Source organism: Pelobates fuscus, chromosome 2 (genome assembly GCF_036172605.1).
Source record: "Pelobates fuscus isolate aPelFus1 chromosome 2, aPelFus1.pri, whole genome shotgun sequence".
Taxonomy (NCBI): domain Eukaryota; kingdom Metazoa; phylum Chordata; class Amphibia; order Anura; family Pelobatidae; genus Pelobates; species Pelobates fuscus.
In genome coordinates, this window is record NC_086318.1 from 2,601,110 (window position 1) to 2,614,614 (window position 13,505).

At 49.1% G+C, this 13,505-nt stretch overlaps 1 protein-coding gene across 1 annotated transcript in view; it reads left to right on the top strand.

Annotated features, from left to right (window-relative positions):
- The first annotated feature begins 229 nt into the window (after window positions 1-229).
- Window positions 230-13,505, top strand: part of KRTCAP3 (keratinocyte associated protein 3) — a 29,075-nt gene continuing 15,799 nt past the window's right edge. The window contains exon 1 of the mRNA XM_063441853.1: window positions 230-348. Within this exon, the coding sequence (XP_063297923.1) occupies window positions 300-348 (49 nt within the window). The 5' untranslated portion in view covers window positions 230-299. The remainder of the gene's footprint in view (window positions 349-13,505) is intronic.

Below are 13,505 nucleotides of genomic sequence, written 5' to 3' on the forward strand. Positions count from 1 at the left end.
TATTTATTACATATTATTTATTATTAATTATTCTATATTATTATTCTATATTATTTATTATTATTATATATTATTATTATTTATTATTATTTATTATTATTATAATTACTGTCAGTGTGTTGCACCTGATTCCCGGATTCTGATATAAATACAATGTTTCTCTTTCCGTTGTATTCCGTTCTAAGGCCCCGCCCCTGTATGTCAAACCCCGCCCCCTGCCACAGGCCACACCCCCATCAGGACTCTAAGTTGCTCACCTGTACCGGTGACGTCACGGGGCTGGGCGCAGGTGAGGGAGCATGGCCGGCGGGAGCAGCAACAGACCGGGACCGGGTCCCTGCGGGTTCGGTGAGTGCCAGAACCGGAACCAGAATCAGAACCCCCAGTAACAATACCCCCCCCCCCAGCCAGAGCCCCAGTAATAATACCCCCCCCCCAGCCAGAGCCCCAGTAATAATAACCCCCCAGCCAGAGCCCCAGTAATAATACCCCCCCCCCAGCCAGAGCCCCAGTAATAATAACCCCCCCAGCCAGAGCCCCAGTAATAATAACCCCCCCCCCAGCCAGAGCCCCAGTAATAATACCCCCCCCCAGCCAGAGCCCCAGTAATAATACCCCCCCCCCAGCCAGAGCCCCAGTAATAATACCCCCCCCCAGCCAGAGCCCCAGTAATAATACCCCCCCCCCAGCCAGAGCCCCAGTAATAATAACCCCCCCCAGCCAGAGCCCCAGTAATAATAACCCCCCCCAGCCAGAGCCCCAGTAATAATAACCCCCCCCCCCCAGCCAGAGCCCCAGTAATAATAACCCCCCCCCCCAGCCAGAGCCCCAGTAATAATACCCCCCCAGCCAGAGCCCCAGTAATAATACCCCCCCCAGCCAGAGCCCCAGTAATAATACCCCCCCCCCAGCCAGAGCCCCAGTAATAATACCCCCCCCCCCAGCCAGAGCCCCAGTAATAATACCCCCCCCCCAGCCAGAGCCCCAGTAATAATACCCCCCCAGCCAGAGCCCCAGTAATAATAACCCCCCCCCAGCCAGAGCCCCAGTAATAATACCCCCCCCCAGCCAGAGCCCCAGTAATAATACCCCCCCCCCAGCCAGAGCCCCAGTAATAATACCCCCCCCCCAGCCAGAGCCCCAGTAATAATACCCCCCCCCCCAGCCAGAGCCCCAGTAATAATACCCCCCCCCCCAGCCAGAGCCCCAGTAATAATACCCCCCCAGCCAGAGCCCCAGTAATAATAACCCCCCCCCAGCCAGAGCCCCAGTAATAATACCCCCCCAGCCAGAGCCCCAGTAATAATACCCCCCCCAGCCAGAGCCCCAGTAATAATACCCCCCCCCCCAGCCAGAGCCCCAGTAATAATACCCCCCCCCAGCCAGAGCCCCAGTAATAATACCACCCCCAGCCAGAGCCCCAGTAATAATACCCCCCCCCAGCCAGAGCCCCAGTAATAATACCCCCCCCCAGCCAGAGCCCCAGTAATAATACCCCCCCCCAGCCAGAGCCCCAGTAATAATACCCCCCCCCAGCCAGAGCCCCAGTAATAATACCCCCCCTCCAGCCAGAGCCCCAGTAATAATAACCCCCCCTCCAGCCAGAGCCCCAGTAATAATACCCCCCCCAGCCAGAGCCCCAGTAATAATACCCCCCCCAGCCAGAGCCCCAGTAATAATACCCCCCCCAGCCAGAGCCCCAGTAATAATAACCCCCCCCCCAGCCAGAGCCCCAGTAATAATAACCCCCCCCAGCCAGAGCCCCAGTAATAATACCCCCCCAGCCAGAGCCCCAGTAATAATACCCCCCCCAGCCAGAGCCCCAGTAATAATACCCCCCCCCAGCCAGAGCCCCAGTAATAATACCCCCCCCCATCCAGAACCCCTATAATAATAACCCCCCCTCCAGCCAGAGCCCCAGTAACAATACCCCCCCCCCCGCCAGAGCCCCAGTAATAATACCCCCCCCCAGCCAGAGCCCCAGTAATAATACCCCCCCAGCCAGAGCCCCAGTAATAATACCCCCCCAGCCAGAGCCCCAGTAATAACACCCCCCCAGCCAGAGCCCCAGTAATAATACCCCCCCCAGCCAGAGCCCCAGTAATAATACCCCCCCCCAGCCAGAGCCCCAGTAATAATAACACCCCCCCAGCCAGAGCCCCAGTAATAATAACACCCCCCCAGCCAGAGCCCCAGTAATAATACCCCCCCAGCCAGAGCCCCAGTAATAATACCCCCCCCCCCAGCCAGAGCCCCAGTAATAATACCCCCCCCCAGCCAGAGCCCCAGTAATAATACCCCCCCCCCCAGCCAGAGCCCCAGTAATAATACCCCCCCAGCCAGAGCCCCAGTAATAATAACCCCCCCTCCAGCCAGAGCCCCAGTAATAATACCCCCCCAGCCAGAACCCCAATAATAATAACCCCCCTCCAGCCAGAGCCCCAGTAATAATAACACCCCCCCAGCCAGAGCCCCAGTAATAATACCCCCCCCAGCCAGAGCCCCAGTAATAATACCCCCCCAGCCAGAGCCCCAGTAATAATACCCCCCAGCCAGAGCCCCAGTAATAATACCCCCCCAGCCAGAGCCCCAGTAATAATAACACCCCCCCAGCCAGAGCCCCAGTAATAACACCCCCCCAGCCAGAGCCCCAGTAATAATAACACCCCCCCAGCCAGAGCCCCAGTAATAATAACCCCCCCCCAGCCAGAGTCCCAGTAATAATACCCCCCCAGCCAGAACCCCAGTAATAATACCCCCCCCAGCCAGAGCCCCAGTAATAATACCCCCCCCCCAGCCAGAGCCCCAGTAATAATAACACCCCCCCAGCCAGAGCCCCAGTAATAATAACACCCCCCAGCCAGAGCCCCAGTAATAATACCCCCCCAGCCAGAGCCCCAGTAATAATAACCCCCCCCCAGCCAGAGCCCCAGTAATAATAACCCCCCCCCCCGCCAGAACCCCAGTAATAATACCCCCCCAGCCAGAGCCCCAGTAATAATAACCCCCACCCAGCCAGAGCCCCAGTAATAATAACTCCCCCCCCCCCCAGCCAGAGCCCCAGTAATAATAACCCCCCCAGCCAGAGCCCCAGTAATAATAACCCCCCCAGCCAGAGCCCCAGTAATAATAACCCCCCCAGCCAGAGCCCCAGTAATAATAACCCCCCCAGCCAGAGCCCCAGTAATAATAACCCCCCCAGCCAGAGCCCCAATAATAATAACCCCCCCAGCCAGAGCCCCAGTAATAATAACCCCCCCCCCAGCCAGAGCCCCAGTAATAATAACCCCCCCCCCAGCCAGAGCCCCAGTAATAATAACCCCCCCCCAGCCAGAGCCCCAGTAATAATAACCCCCCCAGCCAGAGCCCCAGTAATAATACCCCCCCCCAGCCAGAGCCCCAGTAATAATAACCCCCCCCCAGCCAGAGCCCCAGTAATAATAACCCCCCCCAGCCAGAGCCCCAGTAATAATAACCCCCCCAGCCAAAACCCCAGTAATAATAACCCCCTCCCCCCCAGCCAGAGCCCCAGTAATAATAACCCCCCCAGCCAGAGCCCCAGTAATAATAACCCCCCCAGCCAGAGCCCCAGTAATAATAACCCCCCCAGCCAGAGCCCCAGTAATAATAACCCCCCCAGCCAGAGCCCCAGTAATAATAACCCCCCCAGCCAGAGCCCCAGTAATAATAACCCCCCCAGCCAGAGCCCCAGTAATAATAACCCCCCCTGCCAGAGCCCCAGTAATAATAACCCCCCTGCCAGAGCCCCAGTAATAATAACCCCCCTGCCAGAGCCCCAGTAATAATAACCCCCCCAGCCAGAGCCCCAGTAATAATAACCCCCCCCCCAGCCAGAGCCCCAGTAATAATAACCCCCCCCCAGCCAGAGCCCCAGTAATAATAACCCCCCCCCAGCCAGAGCCCCAGTAATAACACCCCCCCAGCCAGAACCCCAGTAATAACACCCCCCCAGCCAGAGCCCCAGTAATAATAACCCCCCCCAGCCAGAGCCCCAGTAATTATAACCCCCCCCAGCCAGAGCCCCAGTAATAATAACCCCCCCCAGCCAGAGCCCCAGTAATAATAACCCCCCCAGCCAGAGCCCCAGTAATAATAACCCCCCCAGCCAGAGCCCCAGTAATAATAACCCCCCCCAGCCAGAGCCCCAGTAATAATAACCCCCCCAGCCAGAGCCCCAGTAATAATAACCCCCCCCCAGCCAGAGCCCCAGTAATAATAACCCCCCCCAGCCAGAGCCCCAGTAATAATAACCCCCCCCCAGCCAGAGCCCCAGTAATAATAACCCCCCCCCAGCCAGAGCCCCAGTAATAATAACCCCCCCAGCCAGAGCCCCAGTAATAATAACCCCCCCAGCCAGAGCCCCAGTAATAATAACCCCCCCAGCCAGAGCCCCAGTAATAATAACCCCCCCAGCCAAAACCCCAGTAATAATAACCCCCCCCCCCGCCAGAGCCCCAGTAATAATAACCCCCCCCAGCCAGAGCCCCAGTAATAATAACCCCCCCAGCCCAAACCCCAGTAATAATAACCCCCCCCAGCCCAAACCCCAGTAATAATAACCCCCCCCAGCCAAAGCCCCAGTAATAATACCCCCCCGCCAGAGCCCCAGTAATAATACCCCCCCGCCAGAGCCCCAGTAATAATACCCCCCCGCCAGAGCCCCAGTAATAATACCCCCCCGCCAGAGCCCCAGTAATAATACCCCCCCGCCAGAGCCCCAGTAATAATACCCCCCCGCCAGAGCCCCAGTAATAATACCCCCCCGCCAGAGCCCCAGTAATAATACCCCCCCGCCAGAGCCCCAGTAATAATACCCCCCCGCCAGAGCCCCAGTAATAATACCCCCCCGCCAGAGCCCCAGTAATAATACCCCCCCGCCAGAGCCCCAGTAATAATACCCCCCCGCCAGAGCCCCAGTAATAATACCCCCCCGCCAGAGCCCCAGTAATAATACCCCCCCGCCAGAGCCCCAGTAATAATACCCCCCCCGCCAGAGCCCCAGTAATAATACCCCCCCCGCCAGAGCCCCAGTAATAATACCCCCCCCACCAGAGCCCCAGTAATAATAACCCCCCCCCAGCCAGAGCCCCAGTAATAATAACCCCCCCCCCAGCCAGAGCCCCAGTAATAATAACCCCCCCCCCCCAGCCAGAGCCCCAGTAATAATACCCCCCCCCCCCCAGCCAGAGCCCCAGTAATAAGAATACCCTGACTGGGATATCATATCAGGGGTTAATCCCCCCCTCAGCCAGAGCCCCAGTAATAAGAATACCCTGACTGGGATATCATATCAGGGGTTAATCCCCCCCCTCAGCCAGAGCCCCAGTAATAAGAATACCCTGACTGGGATATCATATCAGGGGTTAATACCCTGACTGGGATATCATATCAGGGGTTAATACCCTGACTGGGATATCATATCAGGGGTTAATACCCTGACTGGGATATCATATCAGGGGTTAATACCCTGACTGGGATATCATATCAGGGGTTAATACCCTGACTGGGATATCATATCAGGGGTTAATACCCTGACTGGGATATCATATCAGGGGTTAATACCCTGACTGGGATATCATATCAGGGGTTAATACCCTGACTGGGATATCATATCAGGGGTTAATACCCTGACTGGGATATCATATCAGGGGTTAATACCCTGACTGGGATATCATATCAGGGGTTAATACCCTGACTGGGATATCATATCAGGGGTTAATACCCTGACTGGGATATCATATCAGGGGTTAATACCCTGACTGGGATATCATATCAGGGGTTAATCCTCCCCCCACCCCAGCTAGAGATTGGATTAGACACTCAGACATCATTTTTTTTTTAAGTTCTACGTGACATTTTAACTGTGAATGTCATAATACTGTTTACTTTTACTGCAACAAAATACACATATTTGTATTCAGCAAAGTCTCACGTGTAAAACAGTAACCCCCTATGTACAGGTTTTATGGTGTTTTGGGAAGTTACAGGGTCAAATTCAGCATGTTACATTTTTCAGTTTTTTCACATTGAAATTCGCCGGATTGGTTACTTTGCATTTGAGACTGTATGGTAGCCCAGGAATGAGAATTGCCCCCATGATGGCATACTATTTGCAAAAGTAGACAACCCAAGGTATTGCAAATGTGGTATGTCCAGTGTTTTTTTTAGTTGCCACTTGGTCCTGGGCTACCATACGGTCTCAAAGGCAACGTAACCAATCTAGCGAATTTCAATGTGAAAAAACTGAAACGCAAGCCTTATATTTGACTCTGTATATTTTGAAAACACCTTAACACCTGTACATGAGGGGTACTGTTCTACTCGGGAGACTTCGCTGAACACAAATATTAGTGTTTCAAAGCAGTAAAAAGTATCACAGCAATATCGTCAGTGTAAGTGCCATTTGTGTGTGAAAAATGCAAAAAACGTCACTTTCACTGGCGATATCATCGTTGTAATACATGTTACTGTATATTTGTGTTCAGCGAAGTCTCCCGAGTAAAACAGTACCCCCCATGTACAGGTTTTATGGTGTCTTGGAAAGTTACAGGGTTAAATATAGTGCTAGCAAATTAAATTCCCTATACTTTTGGCATGGGTTGTCAGGCAGGTCCCGCTAATTGTAATTAAAGGGACACTATAGTCACCTGAACAACTTTAGCTTAATGAAGCAGTTTTGGTGTATAGAACATGCCCCTGCAGCCTCACTGCTCAATCCTCTGCCATTTAGGAGTTAAATCCCTTTGTTTATGAACCCTAGTCACACCTCCCTGCATGTGACTTGCACAGCCTTCCATAAACACTTCCTGTAAAGAGAGCCCTATTTAGGCTTTCTTTATTGCAAGTTCTGTTTAATTAAGATTTTTTTATCCCCTGCTATGATAATAACTTGCTAGACCCTGCAAGAGCCTCATGTATGTGATTAAAGTTCAATTTAGAGATTGAGATACAATTATTTAAGGTAAGTTACATCTGTTTGAAAGTGAAACCAGTTTTTTTTTTTCATGCAGGCTCTGTCAATCATAGCCAGGGGAGGTGTGGCTAGGGCTGCATAAACAGAAACAAAGTGATTTAACTCCTAAATGACAGTGAATTGAGCAGTGAAATTGCAGGGGAATGATCTATACACTAAAACTGCTTTATTTAGCTAAAGTAATTTAGGTGACTATAGTGTTCCTTTAATAAAATTACCTAATTATGTATTACGTGTGTGTGTGTGTGTATGTGTGTATATATATATATATATATATAGTTGCTTGCTGTCCTGATGAAAGTTCCCTAGAGGAACTGAAACGTTGACATTTGGAATAAATAGAAGTTTTTTTACAAATACCTGGGAGTGCTGATTATCGTTTACAAATATTGAATAGTGCAATCGAGCACCGGGTCACTAAATATGTAAGTAGGAGTGCAAGGTTTCTCTTTTTGTGTGTATATATATATATATATATATATACTTTTTTTTTTTTTTTTTTAACTGTTTTATTTAACTTTTTTATTTCACAATTACAGCCAGCAGGGGGACTACCTGTCATTCCAGGCAGTCCCCCTGCTGGCATTGCTATGGACAGATATGCCACCCATGTGATCGTGAGGAACCTCACAAGGACCTCGCGCTCACATGGCCCAGGGGCACACGCCGGCGACCCAGTTTGTGAATAGGATGGCGGGGACGTTCTATGCCGCCCGACGGCGTTTAGGACTGGGTCCCCAAGGATGGCATAGAACGCCATCCTTAAGGGTTTAAACTAAAAACACTGACCGGTACTATGAATAACATTGATTATATCATTACAATGGCGCCTGTCAAGTGGTGCGATATATTGGGCAGCAAGTGAACAGTCAGTTCTTGGATTCCATGTGTTGGAAGAAGGTAAAATTGTCAAGTGAAAATATCTGAGTGACTTTAACAAAGGTCAAATAGTGATGGCTAGACCACTGAGTCAGAGTATCTCCAAAACGGCAAGTCTTGTGTTCCAGGGATGCAGTGGTCAGTACCTACCAAAAGTGGCACAATCAATGAACCAGCGTCATGGACGCCCAAGGCAGATGGATGTGGGGAGCCAAGGCTAGCCCGTCTGGTAAGATCACGCAGAAGAGTTACTGCAACTCAAATTGCTAAAAAACTTAATGCTGGCCATGATAGAAAGGTGTCATAACACACTATGTGTGAAGGACCGCCTGCCACCCAGACTGGGTGCCTCCGTCAATCGACTCTGACCGGTTTCCTAGTCCCGGCTGCTGAAAAACATCCCCAGAGAATGATGGTGTTCTTTGGGTGATGTGATGTGTTTGGTTTGCACGAGATATAGCGTTTTCTTTGATGGCCGAAAAGTTAAATTTTAGTCTTATCAGACCAGAGCACCTTCCTCCATACATTTTTTGAGTCTCCCACATGCCTTTTCGCAAACCTAAAACGTGCCATTTTGTTTTTTGCTGAAAGTAATGAGTTTCTTCTGGCCACTCTGCCATAAAGCTTAACTCTATGGAGCGTACGGCTTATTGTCGTCCTATGTACAGATACTCCGGTCTCTTCTGTGGAGCTCGTCCAGGGTTACCTTGGGTCTCTATTCAGCCTCTCTGATGCCCTCCTTGCCCGGTCCATGAGTTTTGGTGGGCGGCCGTCTCTTGGCAGGTTTGCTGTTGTGCCATGTTCTTTCCATTTGGTTATGATAGATTTGATGGTGCTCCTTTGGGATTCAAAGCTAGCAGATCAGATTTGAACAGAGATCCTAGAGTACTTTAATATAAATGACACCCCAGACATGAGGATGAGTACGTTGTGGGCGGCCCACAAGATTGTAGTACGGGGATGTTACGGTTGCCTCCGGTCTTGCCGGAGGTTGGACCGCTTGGATGTCCTGGTTCCCGAACTTGGAGAGTCAAACCATGCTTCAGTCGGCAAGAACCTGTAAGTGTAGAACATCCCACTAGCTATAGCAGAGCTAGGATTCACGTTCCCTACAACACGAGTCGAGGCTGCGGGTAAAACTAACTGAGTTTAATGGCACACAGTCATCGCTATTTATGCAAAACCCCAGGTCCAGGGACAGCCCCCTCTGGACCTGATGGGATACAGGTACAATATAAACAGTTGACCAATAGTAACACAATGTATCCTTTGAAATTATTACCCCACAGCTTGGAGATAATGAGTCCAACGGTTGGGACAATGTAATTATCTCCAAGCGCCCAAAATCCCATGTTTTATTACAACATTTAAAACCGTAGAAAATTACATAACTTTAATACTTTAATAGACATATCTCCCATTCCACCGTTCATTATGTAGCCCAGTTCTGAGCGCAACAGATAGACGAATAGCGCTCAGAACCCACGAACGATATGGCTAGTCTCCTCAATATAAAGTCCGTTCGTGTCTTTTGTCCCGAACACGAGATGGTGGCCATGTTTTCAGGTTGGTAGATAGAGAGCGGGACCTGGACCTAAAACCCCTGGATCAAGTAGCGGCTGAACAATTACGCGAATACCGCTCATAGGATGGTTGTCTTAGCCCTTCGTGAACCGAATGGAGACCGCCATGAAAGGGTGTACTTAACTTGCGGTTAACCTCAGCTTCAACGTTTTAATTGGGACCACACGCCAGGATGCAGGTGGGCCTCGTTCGGGAGTCTTTCGTGAGTTCAGTTCAGTGACTTATTACACAAACGAGGCCACCCTGAGACAGTCAATTAGGTTTGTGGTTAACCGCCGACCGCAGCTTCCCGGCGGTCAATTAGAGGCACGCTCCGCTCGTGGGGTGGTCGGTTGTTCGGTACTTTCAAAGGTGACCGGGGTTAAGTGGCGGCACACGCCAAGGGCTGGGTGGTCCGTCGTTCGCATACACGAATAAATAGTTATAACTGGTCGTGGAATGGGTTCACACAGTCTGAATACCGAACAGGGTATTGGGTGAACAAAAGGGAGTACTTCTGTAACAGTTTGTAGGGTTCTTGTAACAGGGGGGCTCTCATTAAATTTGCGACTAGGAAGAAGAAATTTTAAATATCAAAAGTTAGATTCCCAGTGGCACAACTTAGAACGCTTGAACAAAATCATCAAATGATACCAGGGGGTGAGGGTGAAACTTACCGACAACTGGAGATCGTTAGACATTCCATCCGAACGTTACTGCTAGATGATACGGCCAGGTCCATGACTTGTCGAAGTGGACCTATGAAAATGCCAAAAAAAATGGACACCCTCCTGGCTAGGACTTATTAAACCCAGACAGGGACAATCCCATATTGCGGACTTTAGACACCTGGACGGTTCCATCAAAACACCGAAAGATATAGCTTTGGTTTTCAAGGAATTTTATAAACTACTGTATAACCACACACCGGGTTCCAATACCCAGGAAGTGAGAGAAGCAGATCGCATACTCTGGTTCCTAGAAGGCTTGGCGCTACCTAAATTGTCGAGAGGCGATAAGCAGCTTAGCAGCAGAAATCATGTCCGAGGACATTGACAGAGCTATCACCGGTTTGAAAGGGAATAAAGCTCCCGGACCAGACTTGTTTGATGGGTCATATTACAAAACTTTTCGGGAAGAACTCGCCGCTCACCTAGTAAAGCTCTTCTCGGAACTTAGAGAGGGATGCAATGTGGACATCGACATGTCCCTAGCCACTATTGTCTTACTGCCCAAACCGGATAAAGATCCGCTCCAGCCAGAAAACTACAGACCCGTATCCCTCATAAACCATGACATGAAGATCCTGGCTAAGATACAGACGGACAGGTTGAACCCACTACTGACTACTCTGATAGACGGTGATCAGGTCTGCTTTATACCTGGCAGCCAATTGTTCGAAAATACCAGGAGAAATATTGACTAAATATGGAAACAGGTCGCCACGAGTACACCTACGCTAGTTTTTTCGATTGATGCCGAAAAGGCTTTCGATAGGGTGTGGTGGCCCTGCCTGTACACATTGCTGACTCATTTAGCGTTCCCTGAGGAATACGTGGTGATAATCAAGGCGATGTACAGCCACGTGAGGGCACAAGTGCAGATCACGGGAGCCCATCTCTGTCCTTTCCGACTATACAATGGCACTAGACAGGGATGCCCGCTGTCCCCTCTGCTCTTTGTGCTCTCATTAGAACCACTCCTGCAGGCGATTCGAAGACATCCAAATATTCGGGGAGTTAGTGTAGGAGGTATCGGCATACGCTGATGACGTACTTTTGACACTCACAAGCCCGATGGACTCTATGGAGGCTCTAAAGGACTTAATAATGGCATATGGAGCGGTGTCATACTCATTTATCCTTTTTCTTAACTGAGGTCCCTTTCCTTCATTTTAATCTGTAAATACCGAACAAAAATATGCATTGAGGCAGTCAGCTAGACCTTTATCCTCTTCTACATACCTTCCTTCTTTTGTTTTTAATTTAACTAATCCTTGTTTTACTTTTCCTTTCTCATTTATGTATCTAAAAAAAAGTTGTTTTTTTTGTCCCCCTTTTTACTGACTGTGCTATTTTCTCTTCTGTGTGTGATTTGGAAGCTCTTATAACTTGCTTAGCCTCTTTCTGCCTAATCTTATAGGTCATTCTGTCTTCCTCACTCTGGTTTGTTTTATAATTACTAAATGCTAACTTTTTGTTTTTTACTATTTTGGCCACATCTGTGGAGTACCACAGTGGTTTCTTGAATTTTTTGCTTTTACTGACAAGCCTAATGCAATTTTCTGTTGCCTTCAGTAGTGCAATTTTTAAATAATCCCATTTCTCTTGGACTCCATTTAAATTGCTCCAGTCTGATAATGACTCCTTTACACATATTCTAATTTTAGAAAAGTCTGTTTTTCTAAAATCTAAAACATTTGTTTTTGTGTGGTGTGACTCAGTCAATGCTCTTATATTAAACCACACTGACTGATGATCACTGGATCCTAAACTTTCACCTACAGTAATATCTGATACCAAATCTCCATTTGTTAACACTAAATCTAGTATGGCCTCTTTACGAGTTGGCTCCCCAACGACTTGTTTTAGAGACCATCCCAGTAGGGAGTTTAGAATATGTGTGCTCCTGGCACAAGCAGCTATTTTTGTTTTCCAATTCACATCAGGAAGATTAAAGTCACCCATAATGATAACTTCCCCCTTTATTGTCATTTTAGCTATTTCTTTAACTAGTAGATTATCTAACTCTTCAATTTGTCCTGGGGGCCTATAAATCACACCTACACGAGTTACTGTGTGATTACCAAATTCTAACGTAACCCAAACGGACTCTGTTCACCTCACTAACTTTTATTAGGCTAGATTTTATGCTATCCTTCACATACAGGGCCACCCTGTCAGGATCGGGACAGGGATCCAACACGCAGAGTACAAACAGGTGGTAGGTACGTATACCGGACCTTAGAATGGCCGGACTTAACGTAAGGAGTAAGTAGAGAATGGTCTAGGAACAAGCCGAGGTCGAGGGAACGAGAGGACAGGTAAGCGAGAGACAAGCCGAGTCAAAGGGTAACAGAGATAAACAGGGTAGTACAAACAAGCCGGGTCAGAACCAAAGAGACAACTAGAATACAAGAGCTACTAGACAGGCTAGAACCACGACAGGGCAATGAGCAGATGCCGAAAGCCTTACTTTATACCTTGATTCTAGAGGGTAATCACGCCCCCGACGAGTCCTGATTAGTGCTCGGGACTTGACTGACAGGTCAACCCGGGTTGGCGTCATGACGTCGACTACTGAGCGTCGCGTCATATAAGGAAGTGGATCCCTCGCGGTCGGCTTGTAAATGGCCGAGAGAACCGCGAGGAACGGAAGAAACAACCCCTCTGGGAGGATAAACGTCTAAGTCTCTCACCTCCTCTGAGGTAGAGACTACAGGTACCCTGACACACCCCTCCCCCTTTCTTGCCTTCCCTGTCTTTTCTATATAAAGAGTACCCTGGTATTGCTATGTCCCAGTCATTTTTCTCATTATACCATGTCTCAGTAACAGCGACTAAATCTACATTATCAGTTGCCATTATTGCCATAAGTTCATGGATCTTATTCCCTAAACTGCGAGCATTTGTAGACATGACTCTAAGCTTATCATTTTTTTAACAAACTTGCTACAGGCACCTTCTGTCCTTGTTTTGGGGACAATTGGATTGTTTTATCACCCCCCCCCCCCCTCCTAGTTTAAATACATCCTAGCCAAACCTCTGAACTGCTCACTGAGAACATTTGTTCCCTTTTGAGAAAGATGCAAACCATCTTTTTGTACAGTTTATTTCCATTCCAAACAGAGCTACCATGAGCAATAAAGCCAAATCCTTGCTCCCGACACCATTCACCAAGCCACAAGTTAAAGTCCCTAATACGCATCCGCCTGTCGTTCTGAGTGTTATGCACAGGCAGAACTTCAGAGAATGACAGTGTGGAAGCAACCTGCCATATATCATTGGCAAAAACACTAAAAACTTCCTTAACTTCTGAAACCTCATTGTAAGCCAAGTCATTTGTCCCT